The sequence below is a fragment of the Phyllobates terribilis genome, unplaced genomic scaffold (genome assembly GCF_046119375.1).
Source record: "Phyllobates terribilis strain yellow unplaced genomic scaffold, ASM4611937v1 Scaffold_9__5_contigs__length_417890890, whole genome shotgun sequence".
Classification (NCBI taxonomy): Eukaryota; Metazoa; Chordata; class Amphibia; order Anura; family Dendrobatidae; genus Phyllobates; species Phyllobates terribilis.
This window is the reverse complement of record NW_027362769.1, coordinates 19874606-19894857: the sequence shown is the minus strand read 5'-3', so window position 1 is coordinate 19894857 and position 20252 is coordinate 19874606. Positions and strand designations below refer to the sequence as shown.

Sequence of the window (20252 nt, the reverse complement as noted above, 5' to 3'; positions counted from 1 at the left end):
AGTATCAGCTGCGATCCCCTGCTATAATGTCTGTATTATTTTTTTCTTCCTCCTCTGCCCAGGAGCTGTGGTATGATCAGACCATGTTTCTGTACAGTCAGACACAGCCATTACACAGTACACAGCAGGGGCACATTTATTAGATTTTCTCAGCACAGGGACATTTTATTTAAATACATTCAGTTGTGGAACGTATTATTTCTCAAAGTGTATTGATTAAAATGTACTTTTGTTCAAGGGAAAACCGCTTTAATTGACCTCCAGTCACAGCCAGGTGATGACTACTAAATTAACAAGACCATTTAACCAAATTCTTGCTACTTAAAGGTGTGGTCTCAGGTGCCTAAGTGGTTCAAATTGTAAAGTTCTTGTGTTTAAATATTTTTATTGAAATTTTCCATAAAACGGAAAGAAAGGGAGGAGGGGGTACATAAATAAAAGAGGGATGGGGGAAGGGGAACAGACATATTAAAACAGAAACATTGGGTTTCACATTTAGAATACAATAGTTTGCAATTCCCATAACACACGGGAACATATATAAAACTAAAAGATTCTCGTATATTAGCATACAATGTTGTTGAGGTTGATAAAATAAAGACAGTATTTTAAAGCAAAGTAGAGTAGAAAATCTGAAATGAAATCCAAGTCAAACTGAGCATAATCCTCCTCATCATCTCAAATTAAGATTGTCATAAAAACGAAGATGAGCTAATAACAAACCTAGGCATGTCACCTAGGCCGTGTTTGATAACATGGGAGAGTATTTCGAGGTCCAAAGATCCCAACGTTCTAAGTATTTTGAGAAGGAGTTACTCCTAATGACGGCATTATATTCAAATATGCTATGTTGCGTCACTCTTTCTATCAAGTGTATTAAAGTTGGTGGGTCATCACTTTTCCATCTCGAAGCTATGATGAGTTTTGCTGTCAAGAGTATGTGTGAAATTATGTAACGCAGCTGTTTAGGAAAGTCTTCTATGCCTATGGATAAAAGAGCAAGCTGAGGAGTAATGTCAATTCTCATTCCGGTGATATCTGTTATGAGTTGTTTAATTCCTAGCCAGAAGTTTACCAATTTTGGGCAGCTCCAAAATATATGTAAAGTACCTGGGTTGTTACAGGCTCTCCAGCAATTTGGTAAGTTTACCGGATTAATACAATGGAGCTTAACTTGGGTCCAATACCACCGAGATAGCATTTTAAAGTAGGATTCATGAATCGTGGCAGAAGCAGTATTGGAGTACGTAATAGCTAATGTTTTTTTTTAGTTTTTGCAAATCTATTTTGAGATTCAATTCTTGTTCCCATGCCCCTACGAATGAGTGGTCAGGAATGTCTGTCTCCTCATTGAGGATTTTATAGAATATGTTTGATTTCCAAAGTTGGGTCTTGTTTGGAGAATTTATAAGGTCTTGTACCATTTGTGGGAGAGAAAGAGTGGGAGAGGAATTTCCAAAATAGTTAGCTATAGATTTCCAACTTGTTCTCTCATCTCTAGGAAGAGAGAACTTGGATTGAAGATAATAGAAAGACGCTAAAGAGTCGTTTTGCATAATATCATCTGCATACAGTACTCCCCTACCCAACCACGTCGATAGATTGAGTTTTGGTATTAAAATTTCCAGTACTGTGAGAGGAATATTTTTTATTGGTGTCGGGCTAGTTCGGTCAGGGGATTTATTTACAAGATTTCTCCATGCCAAAATAGCAGCCCTCAGAGCGGGATAGTTTGGAGGAGGCCTGGAGGGTTCAATTAGATGAGCTAGTATTAATGCCGACATTTGTTTTGTTTTAACGATTGATTTTTCTATAAAAGTCCAGGCTGAGATATCTGAGTCTAACAACCATCCCCGTGAAAGTTTAAGTATTGAAGCTAAGTAATAATTATAGAGATTGGGGACTCCCAACCCTCCCATCCCCTTATGCTTTTCCAAAGATATCCTAGATATTCTTGGTTTCTTCTTGTTCCAAATGTACTTCAGCAATTGGGTTTGGAATTTTTGGAACCAGATTTTAGGAATAAAAACAGGAATAGACCTAATTATATATAAGAACTTGGGAAAGAGAAGCATTTTAAATGCCTCAATTCTGCCTAGCCAGGAGATCTCAAGTTTAGTTAGGCGCAAGTAGTCCTGGTGAAAGGTTTTAAGTAGGTTAGAGAGATTCTCCTGGACTATGTCAGTTGAGGGCTTAGTTATGAGGATTCCCAAATAAGAGATTTTTCTTTCTTCCCAAGTGTATTCAAATTCTTCTTTAAGGTAGGCCAGTAGGGTACAATCTAAATTAAAATCTATGATTTGGGACTTTGCTTTATTTACTTTATAAAGGGAGAGGTGGGAAAATTCTTCGATTGATGATGTTACATGTCTCAAAGATTTAAGAGGGTTCGAAATGGTAAGCAAAATATCATCTGCAAACAGGGCTATTTTGATTTGTTCGGTATCAATAGGGATGCCTTTAATGTTAATATTTTCCCTGATTGAGGCCGCAAAGGGCTCAATAAAGAGAGCAAAGAGGATGGGTGAGAGGGGGCACCCTTGTCTAGTACCATTAGAAAGGCTAAACTTTTGAGAAAGAGTGTTATTTGAGTAGATTCGAGCAGACTGATTGGAGTACATCGATTTAATAGACCTAAAAATGTTCCTGTGAAGGCCGAATTTTTGCAGAGTGCCAAAGAGAAAAGGCCAGTAGACTCTGTCGAAAGCCTTCTCTGCATCTAGAGCTAGGAAGGCTGATGGTAGTGTTGAGCGTTCAACCAGGGTAATTAGATCTATAGCTCTTCTTGTGGCGTCAGCAGTGCTTCGGCCAGGAATAAATCCAGTCTGGTCGTTATGGATTAATTTACCAATATGTGATTTCAGTCTATCCGCAACCAATTTTGCCAGAATTTTTGTATCAGAATTTAGGAGGGAGATAGGCCTGTAGTTCTTTGTATCTAAGGGGTCTCCTTTATTTTTGGGAATAATAGTGACAATAGCTTCCAACATGTCATGCGGAAGAAATCCCTGCTGAGCCGATTGATTAGATAATCTGGTAAGATAAGGAAGCAGTAAATTGTTAAATGATTTATACAACTCATTTTGGAAGCCGTCTGGGCCCGGCGATTTACCTATTTTAAGCTCTTTAATTACTCCTGAGATTTCTTGGGATGAGTATGGTAGGTTTAAGTCTTGCAGATCTTGACCGTTTAAAGTTGGCAAGTTAAGTTTGGTTAAGTAACCATCAATCTGCATATCAGAGGGCTGGGTTGAGGTAGAGTTTTCTCTTAAATTATATAGTGCTTTATAAAAGTCTGCAAAAGAGTTAACTATATCTTGTGGATGTTTTACTAAACGACCGGAGGGGTCTTTAATCTCATTTATTCTAGACTTCAGTTTAAAGTGTTTAACCTTAGCAGCAAATAATTTAGACGGTCTATCTGCGGAGAAGTAGTATTTAGATTTGGTTGTTTGTACCATTTTGTCATATTCACTTGTTAACATTGATTTGAGATTCATTATAAGTTGGAGGATCTTAGCAGAATAGTCTAGGGAGGGGTTGTAAACTTGTTTTTGTTCCAAACTATGTATATCGTTGACCAAATTTTTTGTTTTGTCTCTATTAGTTTTAGCTAGTTGTGAATTTAATTGAATAAGATTTCCTCTGAGTACTGCCTTGAAAGCAAACCATAAAGTAAATATTGATATGTTATCAATATCATTGTCTTTAAAATGGTTTGGGATAGTGCTTTCTATTTCTTTTTTATAAACTGGATGGTTATAGAGGAAGCTGTTATTTCTCCAAAGCCGTTGTGCGGAGGTATTGCATAGTGTCTCAACCTCAAATACTACCGGGGAGTGGTCAGACCATATTCTGGGGCCTATAGAGATACATTTGAATTTGTGGAGAGAGAAGATATTTGTGAGGACTAAATCTAGTCTGGCATAGGAATTATGAGTACCCGAGAAATGTGTGAACTCCATAGATGACGAGTGAATGCATCTAAAGACATCATACAAACCAGATTTTATTATCCAAGGATCCAAGCATAAAGAGTGTTGCCTTGATTTGTTAGAAGAATCAAGGGAGGGATTAGGGACTATATTAAAATCACCAAAAATTATCAATTCATCCCTTGTATGCTGTTCAATTTTTCGCAAAATTCTGTTAAGAAAGGTGATTTGTCCACAGTTAGGTACATAGACATTCACTAGGGTAAAAAGTTGGTGATTTAGTTTACAGGTTAAGATTATAAACCTCCCATTTGGGTCATCTATACGAGAAATTTGTTCGAATGTAACAGAATTTTTAATCAAGATGGCAACACCCCATTTTTTTTTTTCGATTATTTGCGAGAAATATATTTTGGAAGTCCTTGTGTGAAAATCTAGGTTGATTAGTAGAGGAAAATTTGGTTTCCTGTAAGGCCACTACATCAGCTTTGTAGTCTTTAATCATCTTCCAGGTATAAAAGCGCCGTTGGGGAGAGTTCAGGCCGTTAACATTGTTGACCAAGAATTTAAGTGACATGATCAAGTTTGTTGAGATAAGAAAAAAGACTCAATTTCAAATGAGAGATTACTGTCATTAGTTTTCCTTTAAACATAAGTAAAGAATGAAAGAATAACAAGGAATATCTAAATTTTACCTAATGTCAAACTATACTGAATTGTACTAAACAAGTAGAGAAAACTTAGTCTCAGATCAAGTCCGAGTCTATTAAATTACTCTGTGGAATCCCAACAAGGAGGGAATAAATTTCGATGGATACCTCCTATATGGAGCTAAAGTTTCGGCAGATTGCATCAGCCTAATGATAGATATAGTTCATCAGGTGATGATCCCTAGATCACCAAGAATTTTTTTCCCATTTTCAGTTTCCGAGACACTATAGTTCTTCCCTTGATAGAAGAAAAGAACTTTTGTGGGATTTCATCCCCATTTGTACTGAATTTGACTATTACGTAGGGCATCAGTAATTTTTATACATTTTTTGCGTTGCAGCATAGTTTCCCTAGACAAGTCCGCAAATATCTTAACAGAGTTATAAGGTTTTGGGAGGGACCCCTTGTGGCGAAGATACTCCATTAGTTGGTCTTTCGTGTGATAGAAGTGGAATTTAGCAATGATGTCTCTGGGTGTTTCGGGTTGGAGATGCTTGGGCTTTGGAAGACGATGTACTCTCACCAGGGTCAGATCTAAGTCAGACAAGAATGGGATAGCTGCCCTTACCAAATCCTTAATGTAGGGAGCCAACTGGTCATTTTTAACTGTTTCTGGTATGGCTCTAAACTTCAGATTCAGCCTTCTATTACGATCCTCCAAGTTGGTGAGTTTATTCTTAACACCCTGTAACTCTTCTCTAAGGTGACGGTTTTCCCTCTCTAATTTATTACTCATTTCTCCCAAGTTAAAAATTTCGGACTCATTTTTATCTGTCCTAAGATTAACAGAGTCAATAGATTTTTGGAGTTTATCATAACGAGAGTCAAAGTCAATACGAAGGGATTCCCTAAAGGCTGCAAAGATGCCCTTAAAGAAAGTCTGATTTATCGGTTGGGACCAATCAAATTTGAGAAGGGGGTCGCAGTTGTCCGATTTGTTAGGACTTTCCATCCTCATCCTCTGCTTGGCTGGGCCAGTAATAGAAGATGAATCCTCCTCTGAATCAGAGGTTTCCCTCATAATTGGAATGTTAGATGTTAATTCTTTTCTTTTGTCTCTCCTCTGCTGTGGAGGATCAACCACCAAAGCCGTGGAGTCGTCTAACTTCGGATTTTGGGAACATGACCACGAGTCATTATCAGTATTTTTTTGTGGGGGATCTGGAACGATCCCTCTGTGAGGATCCTGACTGAACAGCGTCTTTACCCATGAGTTTTGCTTTTTCTGGTCTCAACTTATGGGACGCCATGGTCCTAAGGAGTACTACCAGGTATTATTATTGATGTAGACCAGTATGTCACTAACTAATGTGTGTGGAGAGAGTATCTATCCCAGCAGTAGACAAAGAGAAAGGGAGAGTTACTAGCACCAGGCAGAGGCAGGATATCAAGTTGTGGGATCAATGAGAGAAAATATCACAGTGACAGTGAATACCTAGAGAAAGGGAGGAAAAGAGGAGAGTCAAGGAAAGTCCAGAAAGAAGAGAAAGGAAGAAGGGACCAACTTTGCATAGTACAAAAACCTATTTCAACGCTTAAATGAGAGGCCAGTCTTGATTGCAGAGGTCCAGAAGTCAAAGAGTCCAATCTCCCCTTCCAGTGCCACAAAATAGGATTTCACTAGGGACACAAAGTGTTAATAATCTCTGAATAGTTAATGAAGTTGTGAGCAGCTTCTTCAATAGACCACAGTTCTATTGGACTCAGGGAGGAGTTATAATGATAGAGACAACAAGGCTATTACTTCAGATAATAAGCAGACCAGCTTCAGTTTAATCTGCCTCCATTTATAGGCACAGCTGCTGGAAGAGGTGCAAGTTGAATGGAGACTCACAGTTTAATCTTCAAGAGGTAGTATAGGAGAGTTGGCAATATGTCTCCCATCCACAAAGCACCAACATGAAACACCTCAGCGAGTCCTGGTCTCCAGGTTCTAGGGGGCCGCCTCACAGCTTAAAAGGCAGCAGCTCCTCCTTCACCAGGACCCCCTTGGACACTGAGATCTTCGATGTCAGACCTCACAGTAGGTCCCTGCACCAACGCCAGGAATTCCACCGGGAGTCGACAGCAGGTGAGATCGCCACACCGGCTGCAGGATATACACTGTCGCTCCTCAGGCAGGCAGGGGCAAGCAGAGACGAGACAGCACCTCTCCGGGTTAGTTCAATCACGGGAAGAGCAATTACAGTTGGTATAATTAGAAAAGAGCACACGAAAGAAGATTTCCAGCCGCCCCTGGTCCACTATGTTATCAGGGCAGTGTAAGAATAAAACAAAATGGCCGCTGCTCTTGTGGTATCCATGACAACAGGCTCCACACAGTCACCTCAAAAGGCTGGAAGTCAGTCAGAAAATCTCCTGAGTCTCACATATTAGAAGAGGGTCTCCCCCAAGCCAAAAACAAACTGAATAAACAGCAAATGTCCTCAGATGTATCAGCGATCATACAAGGGACGTTTTAACAGGATGGCTTACTATAGATATCGTGGGTGAGATCCAGCGGGTCAATCCGGGCTGTAAAATAGATCAAATGGGTCTTTTGGGATCAGGAAGAGATTTAAGACCCGTTAAAAGGGTAAATCCCGTAGGTTAAGGCTAAAATGCAGGAGCCTCTGCTAAACCCGACCGCTCAGCATGAGCTCCAAGCCACGCCCCCAAAGTTCTTGTGAAAACAACGAACTTGGCAATTTTTCTCTTATAATTATCCTCTCCCTTCTCAAGAACATAGGGATTTTTAATTCTATAGTTTACTTGGAGAACGCGCTTCTTGCAGGCTCTGTCTTTTAGGGTCTGCAAACGTCACTCTGCAGCTGACTGGATCTGCCGAGCTTCAGTCCCCCTGCGATTCTCCGATACTGCAACAGCAATGCTACCTATTCTGGCCACATCATAAAGTGCACCATTTGGCCCAGTGGCTCGGCCTTAGATTCCATTCTTTTTCATGGCAGGGCTCTTAGGCAAAATTGAGTAAAAAAACACCCATACATGGATAGTCTTGGATGCTTCACTGTTGGCATAACACAGGACTCATGGTAATGCTCAACTTCTCTTCTCTGGACAATCATTCTTCCAGATGTTTCAAACAGTGTGAAGGGGGGCTTCATCAGAGAAAATAACTTTACCCTAGTCCTCTACAGTCCAATCCCTGTTCTTTCTGCAAAGTTATTTTCTCTCATGAAGCCCAATTCGGGCTGTTTGGGACATATGAAAGAATGTCAATAGAACTCAGAGAATAAAAGGTGAAGGGCTACCGTGAATTGTTGTGCCATGCCATCCCTAGACCATACTTGTTTTGTATTTCCATTATACTGACCTTTCCAGGTAATTAACAGACAATGAATGCTGTGACATTGTCGCCACACAATTGTGAAATTGCTTTTTTTTGCTATTTCTCACTCAACATCCTTTTTTTCCCCAATACATTTATATGGCAAAGTGAATGGTGTCATTCAAAGTACAACTCCTACCGCAAAAAAAACATGCCTTCATATAGCTATGTCAGTAGAAAAATAAACTTTTGGCACTTGGAAGAAGAGCAGGATAAAATGTAAAATGTTAATAGTGATATTGGCCAAGTCCTTAGAGGAAGTCATCTCCCCCAAATCACTATTTAAAATAAGCGCATCGTCATATATGGGGACTTGGCCCCTAAAAAAACCCATACTTTTGTAGTAGTAAATGCTGCCCTTGTTGTGCTTAAAGTGAATTTAGTTTGATATGCAAATTAGTGTGCTCGGTGCCCCCTTGGCATGGCCAAGAGATTTGGTGCACCGTTGAGCCATTTCATGTAAGAAGGACCACTACTTCTCTCTGTGTTTGGCAGCTCTCACTTGGCCAGAGCGAGTGCTCCCTGAGAAGAATCTTCCCGTTAGAGCACACTCTGTAACAGCGGCAGCCAGTGTCCGTGCTCACAGATCTCTTCTATGGCCACTTGATCTTCTGATACAGGCTTCAAGAGACTTGAGGAGAGGATGTAGGAAAAGCATTGATACAGCAGAGAAGAGATTGGTCTGTGAGCACAGGCGCTGACTTCTGCTGCTACATTGTATGTGCGGATGCTAGAGGGCTTTTTCAGACAGCACTCGCTCTGGCCAAGTGACCACTAGCTGAGAAGAATCCTCAGCCATGAGCACACACAGCGTAACACTAGGAGCCAATGTCTGATCCTCTAATATAGACTTCAGAGAGATGTGAGGATGCAGGATCGCAATGACACAGCTGAGAGGGGAGAGATCTGAGCAGATCTTCTGAAAAGAAGCAGTCTTCAAGAAGTCGTCTATGGACATGCATGCTATGACCAAGTACTTGCTCTTTCTGGAGAAAGTTATAAAAAGGTCGTTGCTATCTAACTAGATGCCAGACTTTCATGTGATTTGCTTATATGATCCTTTCCAGTCTGCCTTTCAGATAAAAAAACAAAGCCCTGAATAAGCACTTACACAAGTATTAAGTGATCTCCTAGATCTTTAATTAACCATGATTTCTTAATACAAAGACTTAAAGAATTATGCACAATTGACAGCACAGTTCTTCAATGGTTCAATTCTTTCCAGGCTACAAAGACAATCTATTGGGGCCTCATTCTCCAGGCCAGAAGTCTTGAAATGCTGAGTACCACATGATTCAGTTTTATCCCCAATGTTGTTTGCAATTACATGCTACTATTAGGCAAAATAATCCAGAGCCATGATCTGGCTTATGCTAGATGACACCCAATAAAGTCTGACATTCAGTGACCCATCCTCAGCCAAAAATTCTTGATTAGTCAAACTGCAAGAATGGATGGCCAAGTCTGAATCCTGACAAAACTGAGGTTCCTTTGGTCAGAAGTCAGCAGCTATCATCAAATTGGCAGCCTGCAACTCAAACACCTCTATATGTAGGAATCCAAACCTTCAAAATTTAGACCAGGTACTTAATATGGGGGACTGATGCTCAGGAGCCAAATATCAGCCATCATTTCATCTTCATTTTTCCTTGTGACGAACATTGCCAAAATTAAGCACCTTCCACCAGACGACCTTTTAACACTGGTACATGTTTTCATAACCTCATCACTGGACTTTTGTAATGCCTTAGATGTAGGCCTTACAGGTGAAGCAATGCATCGCTTTTAATTACCGTATTTTTCGGACTATAAGACGCACCTAGGTTTTAGAGGAGGAAAATTAAAAAAAATGTAAGCAAAAAATGTGGTCATGATGAAATGTTATGGGGGAGGGGGTCTGTTGCTGACACTGGTATTGGGGTAATGTCCCCCAATTCTGTTAATATCCTTCATCCTGGTATGTATGGCCCCTCCTTCCTGGTATACGTGGCCCTCATCCCCATCATGGTATACATGGCCCTCATCCCCATCCTGGTATGCATGTCACCCCAGTCCCCCATCCTGGTATGCATGGCACCCCTTGATTCCCCATCCTGGCATGCATGGCACCCCTTGATTCCCCATCCTGACATGCATGGCACCCCTTGATTCCCCATCCTGGCATGCATGGCACCCCTTGATTCCCCATCCTGGTATGCATGGCACCCCTTGATCCCCCCCATCCTGGTATGCATGGCACCCCTTGATCCCCCATCCTAGTATGCATGGCACCCCTTGATCCCCCTTCCTGGTATGCTTGGCACCCCTTGATTCCCCCTTACTGGTATGCATGGCACCCCTTGATTCCCCCATCCTGGTATGCTTGGCACCCCTCCATCCTGGTATGCATGGCACCCCTCCATCATGGTATGCATGGCACCCCTCCATCATGGTATGCATGGCACCCCTCCATCATGGTATGCATGGCACCCCTCCATCATGGTATGCATGGCACCCCTCCATCCTGGTATGCATGGCACCCTCTGAGCCCCATCACGTTGCCCACAAAAAAAATAAACAATCATACTCTCCTCCTCTCTCCTCCAGCGCTGGGTCCCGCTCTGCTGCCGACAGGGATCTCACGGTGTGAGCCGCGCATGACAGGGCGCGAATGGCGTCCGTGCCATGTGCCCTCACACAGTGAAGTGCTGTGCCGGAATAGTCACTGCTCCCCACGTCGGGATTGTGCGCGTGGGGAGCAGTGACCATTCACTCTCTTCAATAGTGCGCATGCTGTAGCCGCAGCGCAGCTCCTGCTGCGCTCGGCAGTCAGTGTGCCCGCTATTAAAAAGCGTGAATATTCACTACAACCCATGGGCGTGGGGAGCAGGGATTATTCATTTTCTTTAGTAGCGGGCACAGGGAAGGCTGCAGCAGCCGGCTGCTGCCTCCTGTGCCCTGCTCATCCCCCGCTGCCGCTCCCCCCTAACCCTCCCACCACCCACAGCCACAGAACATACACTACCGTTCAAAAGTTTGGGGTCACCCAGACAATTTTGTGTTTTCCATGAAAACTCATACTTTTATTTATCAAATGAGTTGCAAAATTATTAGAAAATATAGTCCAGACATTGACAAGGTTAGAAATAATGATTTTTTTTTTTTTCAAAGAATAATTTTCTCCGCAAGGAGAAATGTTACACCTTAAATATCCACAGTGAAACAAGTACTGTATCAACATGGGCTGAAAGGCCACTCTGCCAGGAACAAGTCAATTCTCCAAAAGGCTATGTGCCCACGATGCGGAAATGCTCTGGATTTTTTCCTGAGCGTTTCTGCATCTCCCTGGCAGAAAATTCATGTGGATTGTACATGCGTTTTTCCTGCCAGGGACAAGCGGAAGTGAAGCGTTCTTCACATGCATTTCCGCATGCGGGTTGTCAAGCGCTTTCCAAGCGATTTTAGCATCACTAGGAAAGTGCTTGACAACTTGGTCACACTATATAAATCCATGCAAACGGCATGGATTTATATAGTGTGACCGAAAGAATGGTAAAAAATAAAAAATCTTATACTTACCTTCTGCTGGCCCCCGGTGTCTTTACTCGATGCATCTCTACTTGCCTGCAGCTCGCGGTACACTAAAGGACCTGCCGACGTCAGCTGTCGCGTGACTCGTCACATGACTAAATGACGTCATGGCGGGTCCTTGAGTCCACCGCGATCTACTGGCAAGCCAAGACAAAGACACCGGGGGCCATCAGAAGGTAAGTATAATATTTATTTTTTATTTTATTCTTTTTTTTACAGGTTCTCTACAGAGTCTCCTTTTCTCCAGACCCGGGTACCATCCGCACATTGAAACGCATGGATTCCGCATGTACAGATGCAGTGATGCGGATTCCATGCGTTCCAATGCAAGTCAATGGCGGCGAAAACGCAGCGCTTTCGCAAAATAATTGGTAGTGCTGCGTATTTTTCCGCAATGATAATCCGCAGCAGAAATTTCCGCAGGATGTGCAAAGCACATGCAGATTATCATTGGGGAACGTGGCAGACCTTATACCAAGCGTTTTTTAAGCGTTTCTGCAGCGGAATTGCCGCTGCGGAAACTCTTAAAAAATGCATCGTGGACACACAGCCAAAGAAACATAAAAAAGCCAGATTAATGTTTGCAAATGTACACAGGAACAAAGACCTTAATTTTTGGAGACATGTCCTGTGGTCTGATGAAACTAAAATTGAACTTTTGGGGCATAATGACCATCTTTACATTTGGAGGAAAAAGTGAGAAGTTTGGAAGCCTAAGAACACCATCCCAACTGTGAAACACGGGGTTGCACCATCATGTTGTGGGGTTGTTTTGCTGCAGGAGGAACTGGTGCCCTTCACAAAATAGATGGCATCATGAGAAAAGAATATTATGTGGCAATACTGAAGAAACATCTCAAGACATCAGCCAGGAATTTAAAGCATGGGTGGAAATGTGTCTTCCAAATGGAAAATGACCCGAAGCATACTGCCAAAATGGTAGCAAAGTGGCTTAAGGATAACAAAGTTAATGTTTTGGAGTGGCCATCACAAAGCCCTGATCTCAATCCTTTTGAACATTTATGGGCAAAGCTGAAAAGGCAGGTGCGAGCTAGGTGACCTACAAACCTGGATCAGTTACACCAGTTTTGTCAGGAGGAATGGGCCCAAATTCTGACCAACTATTGTGAGAAGCTTGTGGAAAGATATCACAAACGTTTGACTCAAGTCATTCAGTTTAAGGGCAATGGTACCAAATAAGTAAGTAATAAAAATGTGTTAAAACATTCTCTCTCTCATTATTCTGGCATTTGGCAAATATTAAAAATGATGGTAATCTTAATTGACCTAAAATGGGAAAGGTTTATTCTGATTTCATGTCAGACATTGAGAAAAACATGCATATGTGTCTTTTTATATAGTATATGTAAACTTCTAAACTTCTGGTTTCAACTGTGTATGTGTGTGTATGTATATATATATATATATATATATATATATATATAATATATTTATTGCATTGTGAAAGTATTTGGCACCCTTGAACTTTTCTACCTTTTCGCCACCTAATCGCAGCAAAAGGTGGCGCTACAGAGTATTAACTCAAGGGGGCCGAATAATAATGCTCGCCCCACTTATCAGTTTTTCTTTTTTTTAAAAAGTTTAAAATATCCAATAAATTTCTTTCCACTTCACGATTGTGTCCCACTGGTTGTTGATTCTTCCCAAAAAAAATTGAATTTTATATCTTTGTTTGAAGCCAGAAATGGCGGTGGACAAAATATCTGTAAACAGAGATAGACCTCTAACAGAAGCTTCATACAAATGCCTAAGAATGACAGTGGTCATATATAGTGTATATGAAATATAAGAGGAACTGTAAACAAGTTTACTTTTTAGGATGGATAATAAAATTTGGAAATCTCTCACCCAAAATTCTGATCCACTGGGTGAAATAGAAAATTCCTTCTCATCTAAGTCAAACAAGGACAGACTTCTCATCAGGTCCAGGAAGGGTAGAGACAGGAGCAAATAGCCGTATTATGCCCTGTAGGTCAATATCGTAACCCTACATGCCCCATGACTCCTGCCTTTACAAGGGCAGTCCATAGCTTTCCCTCATCTGGACTGACCCTAAACAGTCCTGCGTACCTCCCGACGTTTTTTTCCAAATAGGTCATCAAGGGAGGACATATGCACGCATCATAACCGCTTTAAAGGCTGACTGTTCTCTGCCCATCCTGCTGGTTGTCCGAATAGTGTGGCCACTAAGTCTTTGTTTTTATACCTTGAGAAAGGCGCCTGTTCTGTGACAGTGCTAGGTGCAAAAGACTGAGGAGCAGAGAGCTGTGACAGCCGCACTACCTGCTCTCTAGTCTCCCTGTTTAAATGAGCACTTCCCTCAGTCAGAGGAGGGAGGCGCTCATTGGACTTCTCTTTTTGTGCCGAGTCCCAGCTGATTGGACAGCTTGATCCAATCAGCTGTGCTGCTGCCCCCACTAAGCTACACTGTGCAGATATGAGGAGACTGAGGAGTCTGCACGAATGCTGGAATCGCTTCCAGGGCTTGCGCAGAGGAGGCAGGAGGAGGGTCTGGCAGAGACTTGGGGTGGTGTCTGTTGTGACGTTGCGTCCAGTCTCTGCCAGACAGGATAAAACTAGACCGAGTGTGACCAGCTCCTCCAGAATCAGTATAGAGCTGGTCACATGCCTTAGTGTGGTATTTAGACACTGGTGCAGAATGCTGACAGTGAGTATATTATATACTGTCAGCATTTCACAGGCTTGGTACATACGTACAATATTAAAAAGCCTGAACAACTAGCTTATCTTTTAAATGGCTACACAGTCTTTTTGAGGGAGTTAGGGTTGGAGGGGGGGGGGGTGTTTTCGTTTCTGACAGGTTCCCTTTTAAGGATGATCAAACTGGACAGTCTTTAAAGGACGGGGCTTTTTTCATTGTTCTTGCACTTTGAAATGTGAGACTTTGAGATTTAAATGAAATGTAATAAGAATGTCACTTCAAAGAATGACATGTAAATGTCATAGCTTTATGACATGGGACAATAAAGCTAAAGGTTAATCAAAAGGTATTTTTTTACCAATTTATTTTATTTTTCATTTAGGAAAGGTTAACAAGCTCTAGAGAGGGAATCGGTAGTGAATGTGGATTTACTATTCTCCTCCACGTTTGCTGATTACTTGAGGGATGATCTACAATTCGCCGTTGCATGTACAATATGAGCCAACGTCACCTCTGTAGATTGTCTCTTGGAAATTAAATATGATTGAATTTCTGAGCTTTTCTCTGTTCATAAATGTTGCTAGTAAAAGGCATTTCCTGTAGACATTATTAATTATCAGGAGGCAATAGAACTTATAATATGCTTTTTTATGTAGAGAAATTGTAACAGAACTGCCGTTTGCATCCAATTTACAAGCCTTTTCCTATCCTTGTCGGTGGTGCTTTATGTGGCAGCCTCTAGACCCATCAGCCCTGAAAATAGACTTGCTGAATACTAAAGAAGTGAAAAAAAAAGTTATTGCTTTGGCTTTGTTGTCTGTGTCTTATGCTGCCGCAACGGTGGAGAAGGTTTATAATGGGGAGCGTGGAGCCTTCAGATCCCTTCAGCGCTGATTTGTTAGCCATTAGAATAACTTGTGCTGTGTGGTAACTTTGGCTTATGAATAATTGATGAGAATATATCCGTGACCTATCCATACAAACAAAGCTGACGCTGGCCTGCACTCAGAACTGATTCCTCTGTACCAGCATGTGTGTGTATGGGGGCTTCCTGCAGGCACACCACACTGTGATGGGGTTACTGAATGGGCTTCTCTATTACAGAGGATCCTTGTGCTGCGATTGTATGTGCACCGTAGACTGTTATCCTAATGATCATGGCTCAGCAGCTGTGGGCTTTAATTCTCATATCTATCTGTTATGCGGAAGACATTTGTTTGTCCACTCATTTGTAACATATTTTATCATTATTTTAGATGTTTTTGATGGCCATTTACTGGGGTCCACGGACAGTCAGGTGAAGGAGAAGTCCACTATGAAAGCAATATTTGCAAACCTGCTTCCTGGAAACAATTATAACCCTATTCCACTCCCTTTGTAAGTATCTGTGAATCGTGAATAAACTTTTAAAGTGAACCTAACATCTGATACATGCTTCTTGATGCAAGGGCAGCATGTATCAGACACTGGCTGTATGAACTTAGCTGGCAAGCTTCAAAAATATATTTTAGAAGCCACTAGGGACCGAGCCGCTGGGTGTCAATTACTGGCAGTGGGCAGGGAGACCCTGCCGGAGACCGGCCTGGCCGACTAGTGTCCCGTACAGCTTGTTCCCCAGTGGCTTTTAAAGTACGTCTATTCTCTGATATGCCACAGCGTTCCAGAGTCAAACATATCCGTCTCAGATCATACAACTATAGTCAGTGCCTGATGCATGCTGCCCATGTCAAGTTCACTTTGCGCAGAATACCATAAACTTAGTTTGGTAGGACAGTATAGTGCTACTCCACCTCCCCTCCCCGTGACACTCAGTTGTCATCGAGCATGCCCAAAACCTTTTTGCTGTACCCGTAGTACACTACGTGCAGAATTATTAAGAGGGATGCCGCACTCTTGATATTGGAGGATGATTATAGAACTATCAAAAGTTTTGTTGTTAATAATCAAATTTATTGAGAGAAAAATGCACATTAAGGGCTCATTCAGATGTTGGTGAAAAGCTTTGAGCATGGACCTCAGTTCACAACTGGCTGCAAGTCTACTGATCTGAACTCTGCAGCCTTATATGTATGTATAAGGCTGAGTGCAGGTCCGCAGATCCATGGATTGCGGTCCATGCTCACACAGTTTTATTGGATGTCTGAATGAGCCCTAACTGCCAAGTATTTGAGAAGAATCAAACATGAATCTACCAGGAATCCATTATCCTCCAGTGCTGTCATATTACAGGCCTGGAGTGTCCAGACATACAGGATGTTCAGTGCTCAGAGCCATGGCTGAGGTAAGGAAGGCTGAAGCCCGACCACCACTGAACAAGACACAGACGTTGAAACATCAAGAGTGGGCCAAGAAATGGCTAACCAAGCAGTGGAGACGTCGATGAATGTGATGGAGCATTATCTTGCATAAAAATCATGGTTTTCTTGAATGCTATTTCAATACATTATTTGCACTGTGGCCAATAGCAAGGATAGGAATGACCCGCTAAAATAATAACTTTTATTTATTGGTGATTAACGTACAAGCCTGATTGATGGTTAAACATGGTCCCTACAACTACAATTGAGTTAGCAATTAGAACAAGGTTGGTATTCAGTCAAAGGTGGGCACCCCTTAGAGGGTTAAAGTGCTATTGCATATACTAATAAGAAAAGGGTAATGATGACCAAATACCCTTTTAAATAGTGACAGTATACAATCCCAGTACAAGGGACAATGTGCAGCATATAATAATCAAATGGACTCCGAAAATCCCACCCGGGGTAGATGGACTGCGCAGATGGTAAAGACAAATCGAGTGCCACTGGGTACAGTGGATATTAGGCCTCACCCCCCTCATTACACAAATACACATCACCTGATCTGCTTCATCCAATAAGCGTTCAAGGTTATACAGCTTGGAGTTGAAAAATCTGCACAAAAATGATGATATGGTCAAAATACTTGCCCAATAATTCTGCACACAGTGTATGTATAGAGCACATCTACTTAGTGGTTAAGACTTTTTTTAAACTGGCATTTCACCACTTAATGGATTTGGCACATGTTATCCCTTCCGTACGGCCCTCGAATGTTACTTCCTAAGTTCTTTAAATGAGTTGTGTAACTTTTTTGTCTTCCTGCAGTGATCCGGATAAGCACTATCTTATGTACGAGCATGAACGTGTACCTATAGCCGTGTGTGAGAAGGAGCCCAGCTCCATCATTGCATTTGCTCTCAGGTATCATACGGAATAACTGCTGAATACTTGCTTTTCCTATGAAATGTTTGATGTGACGTTGTCTATTTGCACATTTTGGACAGAACACATTTCTGGATGGATAATTCTACATTTAGCCTAGAATTTACTCTCTTCACTAGCTATTAAAGGGGTGGTCCACTACTAGGACAACCCCTTCTTGATTTAAAGGTGCATGCAAACTGAGCATGAAGAGGAAGCCAGGGCTGCAGCTGATCCCGGACTTCCTTTTCATGTTCAGTTTGTCCAAACGCGGGGACTGTGACGCCAGCTCTGATTGGGCGCTGGGCATCACGTTTCATTCCACCGCATCACAGCCTGGGACCGCGAGTGCTGACACCGCTGGAACGGAGCCGGCACGGGAGGTGAGTATAGGCTTTATTATTTTATCGGGCCCGAACATTTCGTTCAAGAATGGGTTGTCCCAGTAGTGGACAACCCCTTTAATAAACTTTTATTACTGAAATTTTGTAAGATACTTATTACAGAAAAGTTTTTGAAAGTAAAGCTGCTATGTTTTAAAATAAGTTGCATGGCTAGCCCAGGTACTGTGATTTCTCCACTTAAATGAATGCTCGAAAATAGTGATTTAAAGGGGTTCACCACTAAAAGCAACATATATCACATATCCACAGAATAGTTGATAAATTTGTAGTCAATAGGGATCTGTCACACACTGTTCAAGAGAGCAGGGGTCCCAAAGTCCCCCCCGTGTGAATGGAGAAGTAGTGGGTATGTGCAAGCGCTGCTCAGTTCAGCGCTCCATTCATACAGTGGACTTTGTGTCCCTGTTCTCATGATTCCCGGCTGTGTGGGCAGCCAACACCTTAATGTTCAGGCAGGTTTTCTTGAAGATCCTCTAAGTGACATGTCTGCTTGGGTAACAGCCTGCATTTCCAAATCCATTAAAATTTTTCAATTGCTCTTTAATTTACTTTTGACAATTGGGTGTCACCCCTCTATTTGTCAATAGGCTGGAGCTCCAAACAGTCTGTTAGCTTTTTTGTAGAGTTTCAGTGTCCATATGTGTAAGGATACATCCATTTGACAAGTGTAGTTGTAACTTCCAGTAGTCAATTTATTCATACATTTCAAGGAGGAATAACAGAGGAACATCACAATGCAAAATTGACCCAGAATTTTTAGGGTATGTGCAGACGTTCAGCACTAGAATCAGAATAATCGGGGGCAGAGCCTGCATGAGATGTGAGCAACTGCATCAGAGAAGAGCTCTGTGAAGAGATCCTGCAATAATCCTTATAGAACCCACCTACCGACGAGAGAAACGGTCCAGAAGGGAGACACACCAGCATAAACCTCTCCGGCGTAGCCCGGGAGCTTCCTGGAAGTCTGGTGTTGCAGTATGAAGAGGGGAAAGACAATGTGAAGGGCAGAGAGCGAGGCGCAAGATGGCGCCGATACAGGCATGGCGGGAAAAACAGACTGGCAGAAAGAGGCTGTAGCACGGCTGGAAAGGTTTGCAAGGACGGGGGAGGGAAATGGAAAGGTAGTGAGGGGCATTCACCCAGACCCTCTGATGAGAGGCCATGCCAATACAGTCAGGCACATGTAAACGATCTCCCTGCAGAAAGTAAAAGCAGCAATGACCCAGCACTTAAGTACATTATGCAGGCTATATGGGGATGCAGTAGCTCCCCTCTCATCATAGATGCTGCAGGTTGGAGAAATTAAAAAAGACATATGCAATATTTCAGAATGAACAGTGGCCCTGGAGGAAAGGGTTAATGAAACAGAGGACACTTTAATCCCCATGAAGAAAGATGTGTATCAAAAGGGAAACCTCCTGGAAGCAATAAAACTCAAACAAGGCGATATGGAGAGCCGCCTCCGCAGAAATAATATCAGTATTGTGGGGGTCCCGGGAAAAAAATGAAGGAGCTAAAGCTACAGATTTCTTTGAAGCCTAGCTGCTAAAAGTGTATGGAAAAGAGATCCCGATCCCCTTTTTGCAGTTGAAAGGGCGCACCGCGTTCCTACAAAGCTGCTGTAAGTCCTCCATGCATAATCCTAGATATTAAAAAAAGACTGCGAATTGAGGGAGCACGCTTACTACTTGCTGTACCCTGCCCGCCTTAGGATTGCAGCTATGAACTCAACGTTCTTCTTTGATTCACCTAAAGACACTCTCCTGTGGCTGGACCAAAACGAGTAAAAACTACAGGCAGAAAAGAAATGAAACTGCAGAGAATGTCCTGAGACGTCGACAGATTACACCCACCTCTGGGGCCAGAATATATCCTTCTGAAAATTAATTATTTTTCCCCTTTTTTTTTTTTTTAATGAAGGAAGAGGGGGAGGAGAAGGGGAAAAAAAGAAAGAAAAAGGTCATGGGATAAATATGCAAATATGAGAATTCACAGACAATTGCTAAGGATATAGTAATTGCTAAAGAGGTTAAAAAAGTTGGTGAGACTGGGGACGCTTTGTCCTTCTCTCCCCCCACTGCGACCGTTTGGTGCGGTTATGGTTCACTATTATACCATAGTCCCTACAGGAAGAAATATTGGGGTACGGTCATAGTGACCCAATTTTTAAAGGTTAATTTAGGAATATGTTTTGAGTTAATTAGGTTAAGGCCGGCTCTTAGATGGATAACACCTCAATGTTTATTACAGTACCCATAAAGTTTATAGAAAATGGTTAGGAAATTTAACATATCATGGAATGTTAGAGGAATGAATGGCACTAGTAAGAGGAAAGCAGTGGTTGATGATGTCAAAAAGCGCCTGCCCTCAATAAGAAGTCTCCAAGGAACCAATGCAATA

The 20252-nt window shown here is 42.0% G+C and overlaps 1 protein-coding gene across 4 annotated transcripts in view; it reads left to right on the top strand.

Moving 5' to 3' along the window:
* The window catches only part of PIKFYVE (phosphoinositide kinase, FYVE-type zinc finger containing), a 284611-nt gene that overhangs the window by 177444 nt on the left and 86915 nt on the right, over positions 1-20252 (top strand). For all 4 annotated transcript variants that reach the window (XM_073646326.1, XM_073646322.1, XM_073646325.1 and 1 more), the window contains 2 exons: positions 15484-15604; positions 17353-17448. In XM_073646326.1, coding sequence (XP_073502427.1) covers positions 15484-15604; positions 17353-17448 — 217 coding nt within the window. The remainder of the gene's footprint in view (positions 1-15483; positions 15605-17352; positions 17449-20252) is intronic.